This window comes from Ipomoea triloba, chromosome 6, assembly GCF_003576645.1.
Source record: "Ipomoea triloba cultivar NCNSP0323 chromosome 6, ASM357664v1".
Classification (NCBI taxonomy): Eukaryota; Viridiplantae; Streptophyta; class Magnoliopsida; order Solanales; family Convolvulaceae; genus Ipomoea; species Ipomoea triloba.
Window position 1 is genome coordinate 21,614,622 of NC_044921.1, and position 18,454 is coordinate 21,633,075.

Below are 18,454 nucleotides of genomic sequence, written 5' to 3' on the forward strand. Positions count from 1 at the left end.
GAAAAAAAAAAAAAAAAAGACATGTCGACTACCTCTTACAATTAGGGTCTCTTTAACATATTTCGTGGGTTGATAAAAATAAAAAAAATAAAAAGTAACTTGTTAGTTGTATTTTTCAATGACGAGGACGATCGTGGATTGTCAGAGTTAGTAAAAGAGTTTCATTAGAACTTTAGTGATCAGTTATTACATATTAATAATTTTTTATTTTTTTTTGCATTATGATGCACGAATATGACATGTTAATGAGTTTACTTTTAATTTTTAAATGTTATTTTTTTTACACTTCATAAACTAAGAGTGACACTTATAACATAAAAATTAAGTTCGTAGTTATTTTACATCTCGTTGATTAAAATTGTACTTTAATTTTTTCTAAAATTTATGGTACTAACATAGAATAACTTGTGTGACATTTTTTTATAGTGTTTTTTTTCTTGTTTATGAGAAAGTTTAGAGTCGTTACCGAAGAGTGCATTATAAGTGAAACTCACATTGGGACTCTGACCGGCCTAAACCAATAAAGTTAATAGGCAGTTCACATTGAGAGTTGAACTTGTAACATTATGGTAATTAATTACTAAGCCAATTACCTTATCAATTTGGTTGTGGTTGCCATTTCAAGTAAGATAAGTGACTTTGAATTTTCTTTATTTCCAAAAAGGATAGCAGCCAGTTGACAAGGAAGGTCTCCAATTCTCCATCAATGCTACCATTTGGAGGTTCTAACTTTTACATTTGTGTGGTCCTTACAAATCCAACACTGATATGATTGATATATAGCTTTCAAGTGTTCTCTTTAAAAAAAAAAAAAAAGATTTCAAATGTTGCTACCAAGAAGTATAGTAGATTAATAAATGGCATGGCCTGTCAGTAATGTTATCTATTATGAATTTTATATTATTTACTACACTACTCCTTCATCCTCAATAGAAATTCTTTAATGATTTTTACAGGTTTGGATACATATGTGAATGAGAGAGAAGATTTGGGACTTTACTGCAAACACTTAATTTTTGGTAGTGAAGTGGTCCCATCACAACTCAACAACAGTGCCTAGTTGGGTGTGTGCACTGCATGTGCCAACTGAGCGCATTAATCACGAGTCAAAACATCAGCGATAACAAGATAAAGGAGTAACACACCATGTTTTACAATTTGACAACGAAACAACCAAAATTTACGAAAAAAGTCCACAATTGTTACCTGAATGTGTTAGGCCTTCCTCAATAGTGGGGGTTTTGGTGTGGATTTTGAACAGTTTTTGTAAGTGTGATTAGGAAAAAGAAAATAGGGGTGGAGTGAAAAAAGAAAATTAAAAAATAAAGCAAAATAAAAAAAAACAGAAAAAAATTTTAAAAAAAGGGTAATTACGCGCCCAGGCGGGCGCGTGCAGTGCCTGGGCGCAAAATCTGCGCCTCGCAGTGAGGCGCAGGTGGCATATAAATAATGTGGGGCTAGCATATTGCAAAATCTCCTATTTTGCAGGAGAAAGATCCCAACAAAAGCTCTCCCTCCCATTTGTTAAAAAACAACCCCCAAAGATTTTATTATTCTAAAATCTCACTAAAAGTCACAAATGGGAAGGGCTTTATGGTGAAACTCGCATGATTGTACGTGACCGGTGACTCTAGCTACTGCAACAAAACAATCTCACTAACAAGTTTATGGGCAACACAAGTCGTATATCATTTAACATATGAGAAACTATCATTTGCAAAATCATTTGTTGGTTAAGATGAGACTCGAACTTGAACCCTTTCTTATTGAATGTTGGAAACTAAAATAGGCCTAACTTTGGCCTAATGGGCTTGCCTAGGTGTACCCAGGCCCAAACAGTATTAATTGGATAAATTACTTGGGTTAAAAAAGAGAAGATGATCAGAACCAGTTGGGCTTACCCATCCATAGCAGCCCACTTCTTCCACTCTTTCCACTCTTCGTCCTCAGCTGACTAGGGTTTTTCACACTGATCAGAACTGAACCAACGAATCAAGGCAATACCAGAAGAAAGCTCATCAAAATGGCGTCGTTCATACAGAGATTCTCGTCGAAGACGAAGAACATTGGGAAGAGGTCTACTAAGAAGTACTTGGAGGAAGCGCTTTACAGGAAATTAGTCAAGGAAGGAGGACGTGAGAACAGTGTCGGGAAAAATCTGAACGAGTTCTTGAAATCCCAGAAAAGCGCGTATAAATGGGAGGTGGGCCGCTCAGTCAATCTCCTCCGGCAACGCAAGCTCTATTCCCCGGCCATCAAGGTCTGTCATGAAACCTTTGTTCATTTGCATTTGCGTTGTTTTCATTTTCCAGAAATTAATGATTTTGTGCGGACTTGAAATTGTAGGCAGTAAATGTGCCGTAATAGTAAAATAGTTTCCTTTTTCTTAAAAGGAAGAAGAAAATTAATATCTATTCTGGCAATTTGGTAGTTTAAATCTATGTTTTGGTGAAATCAGGGTAAAAGGGAAAAGTCTAGCAGAAAGAAAGAATGATGAAGATGGACAGGGTAAATTTGGACTTTATGATGCTACATTAGTACTGATAAAATTACTCCATAGATTACTATTAATGCAGTTTTTCATCTGTGTTTTTGGTATTTTCTACTGCAACTTTTGAGATCTTTAGTGATGATGGTATGCTAGCTGTACACACACACACACACACTTACTTTAGAAGGCTGGCTCCTTTGGATAGTAAAGGTAGAGTGTTCAATGTCATCATTCAACTTCTCGAGGTTTGCTGGGATCCAATAAGTGACCTCATTATCCCCAAGCTACCATGAGCTTTTTTTGCCCTGCTGCCCTCTTAGTGTTCACTTGATGTGTAGGGATATCTTTATTCACTGTTCCCCGAATAGAACTACAAAATATAATGCAGTATACTTATCCCAGTCATACATGCATCAGTGCTTGTGAAACTCTTGCATGCATGATGTCATCTGGCTTAATGAATCTTCAGCTCTCCTTCATCACTTTCTATCTCGTAGCCTGACATTAGTTTTATGCCTATTATAAATACTCTGTATGTTTGAATTTTATTTGAAGGTTGTTCTGTTCTTATTCGGTATGGTTTCTAGTTTGTAAACGAGTACAGTTTTTTTAATCATTATCCGAACTAAGTGTTTTAATTTTTTCTTAGTATTTCCCTTGGTAATAAAGCAGTGTTTTCCGCACTTTAATGTGACTATTTTTTTGGTTAACATTTAGCACAGAACAAGAATTCTGCATTAACATTTAGCATATTACTTAATACAGTTATCGGAAACAATGGAGAAAAGGGGCATGAACAAGACTACCAGTGATCAAGGTATACATGTAGATCTTGTTGCAAAAAGTAAAGGCATTGCTGCAGCAGAGGCTTATTTTATAAATCTTCCAGAGACATCAAAGAATCACTTCACTTATGGTGCTCTTCTGAACTGTTACTGCAAGGAATTAATGACTGAGAAAGCAGAGGCCCTAATTGAGAAAATGAAAGAACTGAATTTAACGTTAACTTCTATGCCTTACAACAGCTTGATGACTCTGTATACAAGAACAGGTCAGCCCGAAAAAATTCCAGCAATCATTCAAGAAATGAAGGAGTGTGACATTATGCCGGATTCTTTCACCTATAATATCTGGATGAGGGCTCTTGCTGCACTAGGTGATATATCTGGTGTTGAGAGGGTTATTGATGAGATGAAAAGGGATGGCCGAGTCGCTGAAGATTGGACTACTTACAGCAATTTGGCATCGATTTATGCCGATGCTGGTTTATCAGTCAAGGCCGAGAAGGCACTTAAGGAGTTGGAGAAGAAAAATACTCCCAGAAATCTTACTGCCTACCAGTTCCTCATCACACTGTATGGACGGATTGGAAACTTGCTTGAAGTATATCGCATATGGCGTTCCGTAAGGCTTGCTTTTCCCAAAACTGCAAATATAAGTTATCTCAATATGATTCAGGTATTAGTAAACTTGAATGATATGCCAGGTGCTGAGAAATGTTTCAAGGAGTGGGAGTCAGGACAAACTACATATGACATTCGCGTTGCAAATGCCCTCATAGGAGCTTATGCTAAACAAGGATCATTGAAAAAGGCTAAAGAGCTCAGAAAACGGGCACAAAGGAGTGGTGCTAAGCCTAATGCGAAAACATGGGAAATTTTTCTGGATTATTATCTGAAAAAGGGGGAGATTTCTTCAGCAGTTGATTGTATTGAGAAAGCAATTACAACTGGTAGAGGGGATGGTCAGAAATGGGTTCCATCACCTGTCATTGTTGGGGAATTGATGAGACACTTTGAAACAAACAAAGATGTTGAAGGTGCAGAACGTGTTCTGGGAATTTTGAAGAAAGCTGAAGATCAATTGGGGGCTGAGCTACTTGAATCATTGATAAGAACTTACGCAGCTGCTGGGAAAACATCTACAATCATGCGTAGGCGCGTTAAAATGGAGAACGCAGAGCTGAGTGAGGAAGCCAAGAAATTGTTGGATTTCATTAGTGCGGAGTAACATTCATACATACAATACTCTCTGTTCAATCTTGATTTGAAGAGCCATCATAATCCTGATATTTACAGCCTCAGGTGATGAATTTTTTGTAGTTTGTTACTCTGTAGATGAGGCGTAAACATCATATGCTCTTTTTCAATTTACGTTATGTGACTAGGCAGAGTCATTCTTGTGTTGTTTATGCCAAAATATATTAGCGAGCCCGACTGATGAGCATGGTGCTCTGGAGCAACTGCTCATCCAAACTGTGATGGATATTCATCACTGTGCCTCTGAAGTCTATACCCATAAGGCCGTAACAGTTATGAATAATATTCATTTAGGGTCTCTAGCTGATGTAACTCATTCTTGTATGCTTTTACTATTAAGAAGTAATAGACTGGATCATGAATCAATTTTTCTTGGGTACAAGGTTCGGGACTTGGGGAAAACAATGTTTTGATACTGATACAATCGTTTTTTTCTATTTATAGTAATAAGCATTGCATGTTGTGTTTTTCAGTATAGTAATAAGCATTGCATGTTGTGTTTTTCAGTATATAAAAATTTTATTGTTCAATGAGATCATTTTGATAGTTGTAATTCATCGTTAAAATGTTAAGCGTATTCTGTAGTGTTGTAAGACGGGTGTATTTTGTATTTAATGAAGTTCTGATTTTTGTTTATACCATTAGTAAAGTATATAGTACAATTATATGATAGAGGTGGAGTCATTTGATTTCTTCTAACACCCCATCATTGCCCTATCCTTCTTTAGTTGCTAGCATGTTGTAAATATTTATTGATAAATTAAAAAATGAGAGCTATATATATATATATATATATATATATATATATATATATATATATATATATATATATATATATAATACTTACTCCGTAACAATCTAAGAGTCAATAAAGTTAGGTCATAACAAAAACTAAAAAATATTGATTTGATCCAATTGTTTGTTGAAATGAATCGTTCATATTATTTTGATTTTATTATTTTACCTTCTATTTTATCAGTATTTTGTAAACTTTAATAAAGGAATATTTAAGAGTCAATAAAGTTAGGTCATAACAAAAACTAAAAAATATTGATTTGATCCAATTGTTTGTTGAAATGAATCGTTCATATTATTTTGATTTTATTATTTTACCTTCTATTTTATCAGTATTTTGTAAACTTTAATAAAGGAATATTTAAGAGTCAATAAAGTTAGGTCATAACAAAAACTAAAAAATATTGATTTGATCCAATTGTTTGTTGAAATGAATCGTTCATATTATTTTGATTTTATTATTATCTTTTTCACTTTACCTTCTATTTTATCAGTATTTTGTAAACTTTAATAACGGAATATTTCGTTAACTATTTATTATCCTTAACTTATTCATTCATTTCCAAAATGAAGGTCTTAAGTTCGAATCTTATCCTAACTAGAGTTGTCATAATTGTTGAACATATACTATGAATATGTTTGTATATTAAAAATACAATATAAAATTTAACATTAACTTTGACCAATTAATTAGGCGGGTATATACATAGCATTCAAAGTTGAGCGTCACAAATTACAAATATGGAAACATTAAAATCATTTTCCTGCGTTTTTTTTTATGGTAAAAACTTGATGCATTAAATTAGTAACCAGAATGTTCGCAAGATTTTCCTGCATTTTTTAAAAACAAATACTCTGCATATGTAAGTTTTTTTTTCCTTTTTTTAATTAATTTTTTTTATTATTTAAAACCAGACTCAATATTTTATTTATGCTTTTGCATTATTGAAAATGATTTAGGTTATTAGTATTAATATTTTTTGTTTGTATTGCTATAATAGTAAATTATACATTCCTTTACAAATATCTTACTATTAGTCGCATAAAATTAGTAATAATTAAATAAAACGGATATAGAATGGCTTCCAGATGATTACAATGATACAATAGCTCCAAATGAAAAATGTTGCTAATAAATTCCAACAACCTTAAACATTATGCCCCATGGCCGAATTGTGTCCATCTCAAATCTGAAGTCAAGTCAAATGGTCAACTGACCAACCATAACAATTGCCGGTTGCTCCAAGAGCGTAAGACGCGTATATAACTATGTACGCGATAACTATATGTAAAAATACTATTTAAATCAAATATTTTATTCATCAATGTCCTTGTGAGAGATGGTCAAAATGAGTCGATCAATAGTTCAATACCCTGCTAGATTAATCATTTTTTTTTTACAACCGACTCTATTATAATATAGCATATGTTCATAATTACTTTCTCAACCTATTGAAACATAAAGAGTCAATACTGTGCCAAAGACCTTGTGGTCTAGTGGCACCCGGTTGCACCCCACATGGGAGGGGATGGATTCGAGCCTCAGTGGAGGCGATATTGGCTATTTGTGCTTTATTTAATTGAGAAAAGTAACTATGAACAAATACTACATTCTAATAAAGTCAATAGTACTAAAAAAAAGTCAATAATGTCCCCACTAGAGCTCAAACCAACAACCTCTTATATGAGAGTGCAATTTAGTGCTACTAGAATGTAATTAATAATTAATAATTATTCATAAAGAAATTGATCGTTTCATGAGTTAATTATATAAAGTACATCAATTTATATATATAAAGGATCAATATATCATTATTCTTACTATTTTCATAAAGCTTCTAGAGCAGGCACTAGATCAAAGGAACGCACATTATTATTGGAGTGTTGACTTTAAGTAGGTAGTCAGTGGTCTATCGCTTGAACTAGTTTCGTTAGGCTCAATAAATACACTTTAGTGAAAATGTGCGAGCGCGTGTATATTATGTAACCGTATTCATTTTATATAAACACTTAAAAAGTGACATGAAAATCTCTTATTTCTGTAATATTGTTCAATTAATGTAAAGTCATATATGTTTTGTTTTACTGTGTAGGAGAATTATCCATATAGCATAGGGTATGTCAATCAGTGAGCAAAATATTCAACAATTTTTTATTTTTTATGAAAACACGATTTTTTTTTTGAACGAGTGATCTACCACTTGAATTAGTTTTATTGGATTTAATGAATACATTTTAGTGAAATGTGCGAGCACGTGTGTGTGTATATATATGTAACCAACATTCATTTGAAGAGACATGAAGATTTCTTATTTTAGTAGTACTGTTATATTAAACCAAAGTAAGATATCTCTTTATTTACTATGTGCAAGAGAACTACCTATATATCATAGGCCATAGAGCACGTCAACCGGGTGAGTTATTTTCCCTTTAGGTCCCACGAGTATGAGACTATTAATATACATTTGGTCTTTGACTATTAAAATTTTAAAATTTGGTCCATGAGTTTTAAATCCTTGATACATTTGGTTCCCGACTATTAAAATTTGTTGATTGACCCCCATTACTTTTAAATCATTATCATATTTAGTCTACCCAACATAAATTTTAGTTATCGATGATAAAATTTCAGGTAAGTGAATTATCTTAAGGGTAAACTTATTTTTTTCTAATACTTTTTTCTTGAACTTTTTTCCCTCTCAAATCGCTTTATTCATTTTTTTCCCAATGGTACTAAATAAAGTTATAAACTATATATTTTATCAACTTTATAAGTTAATATGGTGTTGAATTAATGATATTATGATTACAAAATACAATTATTATATGCAAACTTTAATAATGTTAAAATCTAAGTTAAATAAATTAAAATTATATTACAAATTTAAATTTACAAACACTGAATATTTTTGTACAAAAAATACAAATTATTTAATTAGAAGGGATATTAGTTGTTAATTTTTGGAGTAGAGAATCATCCGATCAAATTTATAAATTTTAATAGTTGTGGACTAAATGTGGCAAAGAATTCAAAGTTGTGAGGCTAAATCTAAAAATTTTAATAATCGAGGACCGAATGCGGCAAAGATTTAAAAACAATGAGACCAAATCTAAAAAAATTTATAATTGTAAACTAAATGTGATAAGAATTTAAAAGTTGTGAGATCAAATCTAAAAATTTTAATAATCATAAACCAAATATGAAAATAATCTCATATTCGTGAGACAAAAATAGAAATAACTCAAAAAAAAAATAAAAATACTCCGTATTGAGCAAAATCGTTTGAATGAACCGGTTCGAGGAAAAACAGATCCGGTTCCGAGTCTCCGCGCCGGCGACGTTAAGGCCAAGACGTGGTCTTAGTAGGTCCCACTTCAAGCTCCACTCTTGCCAAATTTATTTTCTTATTCACGTCATGATTCTCTTTCTTCTCCTGTTAAAATGTTATATAGTCTTAAAGCTATGGATGAAGCTCAAAGCTAAGCAGAGCAAAGAAGGAAATGCTGTGGCGGCGGAAGATGCCGCCGTCATTCTCCGCATTCATCGGCATTATTGTCGCCGTGATCTTAGCAATGGACCTCGCACTTTGTCAAAATGTAGACGACTCCGGCGGCGTCGATACCGGAAAAATCGATAATCCGGCGGTGCGGGAGTTAATGACTCAGGAAGTCAACCGCCGTCTCGCCAATGTGACCTCCCTGATTTTCTCTAGCGAGCTGGCTGAGAAATCCAGTTTCTGCATTTTAGACAAGTAAGTTAAAAAGTAATAAATACTACGGTAGATTTTTTTTTTTTTAAACTAATAAATAGAATTTAATTGTTTCAAAAAATATATATAGAATTTAGAAAATTTTATGTTGGAGTTAAACTTGATTACTAGCTATCCAGCTTAAGTTTTGTTTTTCTTTCGAAATGCAGGGAAAAGGATTGGAATAATGCATTTAATTTTAGTCAGGATTTGAGATTCCTGAGTGATTGTGTTGCCAGAACCAGAGGTAATATTGTACTTTGTTATGCAATATTTCTCCGTAGAAAAGAAAAATATCCGTGAAGCAAAAGAGGATTTGGAAATTCTATCTTTAGATTTTTCTTTGTTTTATTATTGTTTCTGAACTAAAAGGATTTTCAGGTTGTTTATTGTGTTGGTTGCTTAATATTACTGTTATTCTCAATGGCAACTCAAGTTCCTTTGAGAGGTACATTAAACAATGTACCTAAGTTCCTTTGAGAATTCAGAATTGTGTGGGGGTGATATAGAGTCCGAAATCCCACTGTAGTTAGTTAATGAGGGATGGATGTCTCTAGTGCTGAATCTCGTTAGTTACTAAACCAGAATATACCTTTTCATGCATAGTATTATCAGCAGGACAAGCCAACTAGGATTTGCTAAATTGGTAAGGTTTCAGAATTCTGCCTAAAAGGGCTTAGGTTTGATTTTTATTGCTGTTGGTGGATGGCTAAGCCCTAAAACTGTTATGCATCTACAAGAAAGATTACTAGTATAGTTTGTAAATTTCTTTAGTGACTTGGGTATGTGAGATACTTCTCCATAGAATACATTATTAGTATCATAGGATTACTTTTAATGTTTTATCAGGTTACTATTTGACCATAGGTTTACTTGGATTTTTAAGTGAAATAAAAGGCTGACAGATCACAAAACTTGTTAGCCTTTGCATTGGTTGCTGCAATTAGGCATACAATGGCTTCCAACTGAAATTGTGATCCCTCCCCCTCTACCTTGAGTAGGGAGTAGTTCTTCATATTTAAAAGGTTGTAGATCTGTAGATGCAATGATGTCCTTGCCTGCATAGGTTGTCAATGATATATTAAATAGAAAAATACTTCTCTTGCATAAATACTTTACACAAATGGAAATAAATATATACCTTTTTCCTGTAGAAGGTGCATATGAAAGTAATATGATGCTACATATAAATCTGGAAAAAAATTCAACAGGCAATGTAGACATTGCCCATTATGCCTTTCTGGTTTTTCTTACACATCAATCTTTTTCTTGTGTAATTTCTAACTGAAATGTTTTCTCTGGTGTCATTCAACAGGAGATGTACAACAAAGGTTATGTACTGCAGCAGAAATAAGATTCTACTTTAGTAACATGTTCATGAATTCAATGAGTTACCTAAATCCTAATAGGAACTGTAATCTTACTTCTTGGATATCTGGTTGTGAGCCAGGGTGGGCTTGTAGCACTGGTTCAAATCAGAACCCTGACCTCCGAAATTTGAAAGATATACCCGCCAGAACCACTGACTGTCAGCCTTGTTGCGAGGGATTTTTCTGTCCCCATGGCATTACTTGTATGATACGTAAGTATACCAGAAGCCTATGTTTCTGTCCTTGGGTGACTTTCCTTTCTGTCAACAAACCCACATTGTCTTTATTCCTGAATGTTCAATATGTTTCCAACTCGAAGTTTAGCATGCTGGCAACAGCCCCTCCATTTGAGGGCATTTGCTTAACTTTCCTTGCTATCCTAACTGTTATCTTGTGCTAAACATATGACTGCACCTTAATGCTATACTTAGGTTATCTTGTACTACTTAATACTAGAGATTTCATTTGACTCTACAAGTAGATATATTATTGTATTAAAATCAGTTAATTTAACTATGTAAATGTCTTCAAAACATCACTTTCTGTTCATGTGTGCTTTTGACTACTTGGTGATTTAAAAGATAACAATCTTTTGGAATATATACTTTTGACTGTAAATTAGAGTTAACAATCTCTAAAACTTTCTGGAATCTTTTGAAGCCTGCCCTTTAGGCTCCTATTGCCCACTTGCAAGACTCAATAACAATACTGGAGTATGTGAACCGTAAGTTTGATACTTTATACAATGTCGCTTCTTATCTATTTACTTCATTATTTTTTGTAACATGTTAATTGATCTGTGACTTCAGATATAACTACCAGTTACCTCATAGACAGTCAAATCATACTTGTGGTGGGGCAAATATTTGGGCGGATGTTACTAGTAGCTCAGAAATATTCTGTTCAGCAGGATCCTACTGTCCATCAAACACTGAGAGGATTCGTTGCAGTAGTGGGTATTGATTTCTATCTGAGTCTTCCAATAACAGTGTTTAGTTTGTTTTAAGAAATTCTCTCACCCAAAAGAAAGGGGGGGGGGGGGGGGGGGGAAAAAAAAAGAAATTCACAGTTTAGCTCATTTTTGGTCCTTCTGCTATCCAACTTAAGCCAGCAAAGATCATAACACAAGTACAATAGCTAAAATTTCAGACTTAATAAGAGCTAATCGCATCCAACTTATTCAATCATCTCCTAACAAAACACGAGTCCTAGATCACAAATAAACATAAAGAAAACAAAAGAACCAACAGAAGATTAAACCGTCACTCCATTATCATTCCACAGATAAAATTTTGCATGATCTAGAATTCAAAGTGAAACAAAAACCTACTTCACGGATTCATGTGGAATCCATCCCATACATCAGCCACCCCGAGAAACGGAATCGAAATACCCCTCTCATGTAAGCAAAAACACTCGAAAACGAAAGATTAAATCCCGAAAAAAACCCTAACGATATCCAATCACATATCCTAAACGAACAGCGAAATCTCAAAATGGAGCACTAAAGTTGAAACAACGAAATGAACGAGTGTGAACATCAACCTTGAAATGTAACAACAGAGATTCCCACAGAAGATGAAGGAGCTAGGGTTTGTGAGCGTTACAGGTTTCAACGAAACTTTGAGGAAGATTTGGGGTTCACCACTTCACCCTCCCTCGCCCTGAGAGATCGGTTTGATTGTTTCGTATTTTTTTGCTGCAGGCGAAATTTTCAAAAAAAGAAATTCAAAATTTTATTTGACATTTTCCAACTTAGCATGATAGATTGATAGGATATGAATAGTATTGATGCGTTGATAACCGACTTAGCGAAAATACGAGGAAATAGCTCCAAAATATGAATAAATTCATTTTCAGACCATATACACTAATATATTATATAGTTTTTTTTTTTCATATTTTAAAGTTCATTTAATGAATTATTTTAATCAAATAGCCATAAATTATCAAGATTTAAATTCCTTAAATTGTCATGTTGTCCGTATTATCTATCTTTTAGTTGACAATATTACTATTTTATTTGATGGAGTGATTGCAATTATGTAATTCAATTTGAGATAGCCCTTCAAATTCCTTTGACTTTCGAGTATGTCTACAATTGTTAATAAGTCGTTCTCATTGAGAGTCGAACTTAGAACCTTGTTAAGAATCTTTAGTTAAATTGAACAGAACACGCAACACTGCATTCACACTTATATGGATACTTCAAACTTTTTTTTTTGATACTGAGTAACTATTTCTTGATAACATTTTTTCTAGATTGAGTTTTTCTTTTTGTTTAACTTTAAGATCATCCTCAATAGTTGTAGTTTTTTGAAGAGTTTTTGCGTGTGATTAAGANGGGGGGGGGGGGGGGGGGGGGGGGGGGGGGAGAATAAAAAAATTCAAGAATCATATTAATCAGTTAATCAGATTTGCAATTCTTGCCACTGGGAAGATGTGTGCTTATTTATTTATCTATTTATTTTTACTTTAAAATTTGTTGCCTCCATTTGTTATAGTGATGCTAATTCTTTATCTTGCATTTTCAGGAATTACTGCCCTACTGGTTCTACAGCTGAGAAACGTAAGTTGAATTATAGTAAGAATGTCCAATAGGGTATAGTGACCTAAAATCTTTTCGCTCCTAGTGACTAGTTGATTCATTTTCCTTTACCAAATCCATAGAGTTTGGAATAGCTTTTCTTCTACATTGTTGACTTATTCATGGAAGATCTGGTGTTCTCGATGAATATGCAGGATGTTTCAAGTTGACTTCATGTGATCCCAATACTTCAAGTCAAAATATGCATGCATATGGAGTGATGCTTATAGTGAGTCTCCTATTCCTATATCAGTGTATATGTTAAACTAATTGTTGCTGTTCCGGAAGAGTGGGGACACTAATTGTGTAAAAGTTTGTATACTATGAGTTTTAACTTGACTTGGTTCCTGCCATTATCCTTTTTCTTTTGTCATTTTGCTTCAGGTTGCTTTATCTACCGTTCTCCTCATAATTTACAACTGTTCGGACCAAATAATTACCATTCGGGAAAGGAGACGTGCTAGATCCAGGGAATCAGCTGCAAAAAGTGTAAAGGAGAGGGTACAAGCACAGGCAAGGTGGAAATCTGCAAAGGATGCTGTTAAAAAGCATGCAATTGAATTACATTCTCAAGTTTCACTCAAACTTTCTCGCAATAAAGCTGTCACAGTTTTAAATGAAACAGAAAATGATCAAGATGGTGATATGCATGCATCTAATTCTATGATGTCTATGCAATCAGCTGCCTCATCTGATGGAACTGAAAGTGAACCAAGTCCATACATGAAGATGATGAAGGACATTGGTTTTGATAATTCTGAATCCTTTGATTCAGAGATCAAGGATAAAAATTTGAAAACTAGGGTGCCAAAAGGGAAACAAGCTCATACACATAGCCAAATGTTCAAGTATGCATATGCACAACTTGAAAAAGAGAAGGCTCAGCAGCAGCAGAATAAAAGTCTTACCTTCTCAGGTGTAATTTCCATGGCTACAAATAAAGAAATCAGGAAAAGGCCAACAATAGAGATTGCTTTCAGAGACTTAACTGTTACTTTAAAAGGGAAAAACAAACATCTTTTGAGGTCAATCAATGGGAAAGTCATGCCTGGGCGTGTTACTGCTGTCATGGGCCCTTCTGGAGCAGGAAAAACTACTTTTCTTTCAGCTCTAGCTGGAAAAACTGTTGGATGCACCTTAACTGGTTCAATTTTTATAAATGGAAAGACAGAATCAATCCACTCGTACAGAAAAATTCTTGGTTTTGTTCCACAGGATGATATTGTTCATGGAAATTTGACAGTTGAGGAGAATCTCTGGTTCAGTGCAAAATGCAGGTATGTGATACTACTTTTCCTTATGCTAAGTCCTTGGAGTATATGCATTACATTAAATTACTCAAATTTTAAATAGCTGTGGAGAACATATAACAGTGATTGACAAATTGCCAAAATTATAATGTAGCAAGTTAAAACTCATTGTTCTATGTGACATAGTGAGTATGGATTAAATTTATTTGACCCTTCCAGAGTCCCAGTAGAGTGCTAGCTGAGCTGCTGGCATGCTGCTGTATGAAAAATAGACACAAGAAGAGAGCTCTCTTCACTAGCATGTACATTCATGATTCAACAACACCACTATCACGGGTTCATTCTCAATTCTTTTATTTAAGTATCAACAAATCATGCTTCTTCTAAATCAGCAATGACTGCAATTCATGTTTAAGCTAACTGAATTGTAGTCACAAAGATACTACAGGCTAGATTGTTTCAATGAAATAAGGCTGTATAGAAAAATGGAACTGGTTGCTCTTACGCCTAGTTATTCATAAATGCTTTGCTGTCCTATATTTTTAAGAATAATGATCTGTGAATTCAATATTAAGATAAATAAAATTCTGAAATCATGTTTTTTGTTTCTTTTACATTTATGACATTATTTTGCCTTGTAGTTTAACTAGAAACAGCTTCTAACTTCTTGAACTGATGAAAGACTGTCAGCAGACTTGCCAGAGCCAGATAAGGTTCTTATTGTTGAGAGGGTCATTGATTCCTTGGGCTTACAGGCTGTAAGGAATTCCTTGGTTGGCACTGTGGAGAAGCGAGGCATTTCCGGAGGTCAGAGAAAACGAGTAAATGTTGGGCTAGAGCTGGTAATTGAACCTTCACTACTGTTTTTGGATGAGCCAACTTCTGGATTAGACAGTGCATCCTCTCAATTACTTCTCAGAGCACTCCGGCGTGAAGCTCTTGAAGGGGTAAACATCTGTATGGTTGTCCACCAACCAAGGTAATAGTTACTGTAACAATTTGTTTTGAGTTATGTACTGCTCTGCAAAGAATGTTTCCTTATCTGAGGACAAGTTTATGTGCTTAACTGCTTATTTACTAAATATATAGCTCACACTTATAGTGTATACAATACAATTACCAAAAATATGAATTATAAACTTGCGTAATGATAGGAAAGCTTTCATTTATTCCTGGTAATGGCTGTTACACCTATATAATGTTTTATAGTTGCATATTGCAATGACGAAGAATCCTATGGTGGTTCTTCAATCAACCTACCTTAAATTTTATAAAATACCAGAAAGCAAAAGTCATTAAATAAATAACTTATAGCCTCTTTTCTTTTCAGCTACACCTTGTTCAAGATGTTTGATGATTTGATACTTCTCGCAAAAGGAGGTCTAACAGTTTATCATGGCCCAGCTAAGAAGGTTGAAGAATACTTTGCAGGTCTTGGCATCAATGTTCCTGAACGAGTTAATCCTCCTGACTACTTCATAGATGTTTTGGAGGGGCTGATTAGACCAAATGCCAGTTCAAACATGAGTTATAATGAGCTTCCTGTGTCATGGATGGTTCATAATGGATATGCTGTGCCCCCAGATATGCAGCAGAATTGCCATAAAGATGCTGTTTTGCCAACAAGAGTAAATATTAACGATCATATCCTCTCTGGTGATATCAATCTGGAACATTCTTTTGCTGGGGAAATATGGCAAGATATGAAGTGCAATGTGGAGCGGCATCGTGATATTTTACATCACAATTTCTTGAGGTCAAAGGACCTTTCCAATCGGAGAACCCCAAGTATTCTCTTGCAGTATAAGTACTTCCTTGGAAGGTACGAAGTATATAATTATTTAGGAATCTTTTTTATTTTTTGAATTTCTCTCGCTCTTTTGGTTCCTTTTCCTCTTTTTTTTTTTGGTATAGTTGCACAGTATGCTGGCATACTTAAGTGATGAGTTAAGCATTCTTGAATGGCAGCCAATTTTGTATAGTTAGACCAAGAGGTGGATGTGAAATCTAGGATATATTATTTATTCATTCAGTGCATTCCAAAGCATAGTGCAAAGTTCTAATGAATGTCTCACAGTCATGAATAAGTTTGCTTTGAGACACTGCAAAATGATACTGCTTTTAATGGCATTAATTTGATTCATTTGCTGCTAATTCACTAAGGATGGATCACATTCTATTTATGAATTAAATCATTCCTTTTTTTTTTCTTCAATTGATCTCAGGGTGGGCAAGCAGAGATTACGAGAAGCAAAAACACAAGCAATGGATTATCTCATTCTATTAGTTGCTGGAGCCTGCTTGGGGTCACTAACCAAAGTAAAGGATGAAACTTTTGGTTCACCTGGTTATGTGCACACAATAATTGCTGTCTGTAAGTTGGAACCAAATTTATAGTTTTTTTAAAGCAATTTCTTACAATAACACATGGTTGATTACTATACACTAATTATGATTCCTTTTGCAAAAATTAGTGAAGAACTTTGTCATCACACCTCTATAATGCAGTATATTTTATCTAAGCAATTTCTTCCAAATTATTGAATTGCTCTACATCTTTTCTTAAAATCCTTTTTCCCCAGCTTTGCTGTGTAAAGTTGCGGCATTGAGAACATTTTCATTGGACAAATTGCAATACTGGAGAGAAAGTGCTTCTGGAATTAGCAGTCTTGCTCATTTTGTTTCCAAAGACACAATAGATCATTTCAATACACTAATTAAGCCTGCCGTGTATCTCTCAATGTTCTACTTCTTCTGCAATCCAAGGTCCTCTTTCACAGATAATTACATCATCTTACTCTGCCTTGTGTATTGTGTAACTGGCATGGGTTATGCATTAGCCATCTTTCTTGATTCAGGTCCCGCCCAGCTGGTGAGTACTGGTGTACTATGGAGAACTGTTCATAATCACAGTTCAGTTTCTTTCTAGATCCACAATGACTAACTCTGTATTCTCCCTTTCTTGTAGTGTGCTGTTCTTGTTCCTGTGGTCTTGACACTTGTCGCAACTCGACCTTTAGGTAGCAAGTTTTTCAACACCATAGCTGACTTATGCTATCCAAAATGGGCACTCCAAGGATTTGTTATTGCAAATGCAGAAAGGTAAACATCAACACATGACACCATTATTAGACGAAACTGCCCCGGGGCATAGCTTAGTGGTCGAAAGTCTGAGTGTGGGCGTAGTGCCTAGCAATTTCTCAGGTTCGAATCCTCAATGGGAAGGATCTCAGCCTGGGAAAAAAGCAAAGCACTCAAGACTCTGTGTGAGGGTGACGGGCCCTCATTGAAGAAAATTTAAACTCTACAACTGAGCTAGATGTGGTTTAAGCTTCATTCAAACCGAAGCACATGTATAACCGAATATTTTGTTAATAATTTTCAGATATTACGGTGTATGGCTCATAACACGTTGCGGGGCGCTCCAGACATTTGGATATGATATTCACAATTGGGGTCTTTGTATAGCCATTCTCATCCTTACAGGTTTAGGCAGTCGGATTGTGGCTTTTGTTGGCATGATAGTTTTCCAAAAGAAGTGAGTCTGGTTATTTATCCATCCGCCATTTCTTTGTGTTGTAAAAGTACACACAACACATTGGCTGTATACCACATATTGATTTCTGCAACTCTCACTGTGTTGCCTACTCTGTATTATGCCGTGCTAACCTTATGTAAATTTTGGTTGAAATATTACTACGTATTATTTACTTCTATTTTTTAAAGATTAAAAATATAAAATTTATATTTATATTTGAAAAGGAAAATTAATACAGTGTATCTAGTATTTTATCACATCATGAAGTGGTTGTTTTGTGAGTGACAATTATATATATGTTTAACATTTTCCTTTTTATAATAAATTAATTATAATTGAGTGCCCTACACTTGGAAACTGGAAATAACAAGTACAATTTAAAGAACAACATTTCTGTTATTTATGAAAATTAATTTATACGTCTAAGTTGAATTTATTTTTTCAAATTTCAAAAAACCATTTCACTAATTGACCAAAATTTTCTTAGGTCAAAGCACGAATCAAACATAAAAATAACTATTTTTTCCAGGTTAACAAATAAGCTTTATGAGGAAGAAGTGCAATATGGTTATAGGTCTTTTCTCAAATAAAATGGTGAGGGAGCACAATTGGCAAATGCAAATTATTTCACAGAT

At 34.2% G+C, this 18,454-nt stretch overlaps 2 protein-coding genes across 2 annotated transcripts; both read left to right on the forward strand.

Moving 5' to 3' along the window:
- The first annotated feature begins 1,928 nt into the window (after window positions 1-1,928).
- On the forward strand, window positions 1,929-5,005 carry LOC116021531 (pentatricopeptide repeat-containing protein At1g60770). Its single transcript, XM_031261951.1, has 2 exons — window positions 1,929-2,260; window positions 3,257-5,005. The coding sequence occupies exons 1-2, from the start codon at window positions 2,024-2,026 to the stop codon at window positions 4,499-4,501; spliced, it is 1,482 nt and encodes a 493-aa protein (XP_031117811.1). The 5' UTR covers window positions 1,929-2,023; the 3' UTR covers window positions 4,502-5,005.
- Window positions 5,006-8,778: 3,773 nt separating this feature from the next.
- On the forward strand, window positions 8,779-17,974 carry LOC116021786 (ABC transporter G family member 24-like). Its single transcript, XM_031262263.1, has 14 exons — window positions 8,779-9,077; window positions 9,245-9,321; window positions 10,390-10,656; window positions 11,105-11,168; window positions 11,254-11,400; window positions 12,979-13,013; window positions 13,187-13,260; window positions 13,416-14,308; window positions 14,964-15,260; window positions 15,612-16,103; window positions 16,507-16,655; window positions 16,864-17,153; window positions 17,250-17,383; window positions 17,667-17,974. Exons 1-14 carry the CDS (start codon window positions 8,827-8,829, stop codon window positions 17,821-17,823), a joined length of 3,327 nt encoding a protein of 1,108 aa, XP_031118123.1. The 5' UTR covers window positions 8,779-8,826; the 3' UTR covers window positions 17,824-17,974.
- Window positions 17,975-18,454: the final 480 nt, after the last annotated feature.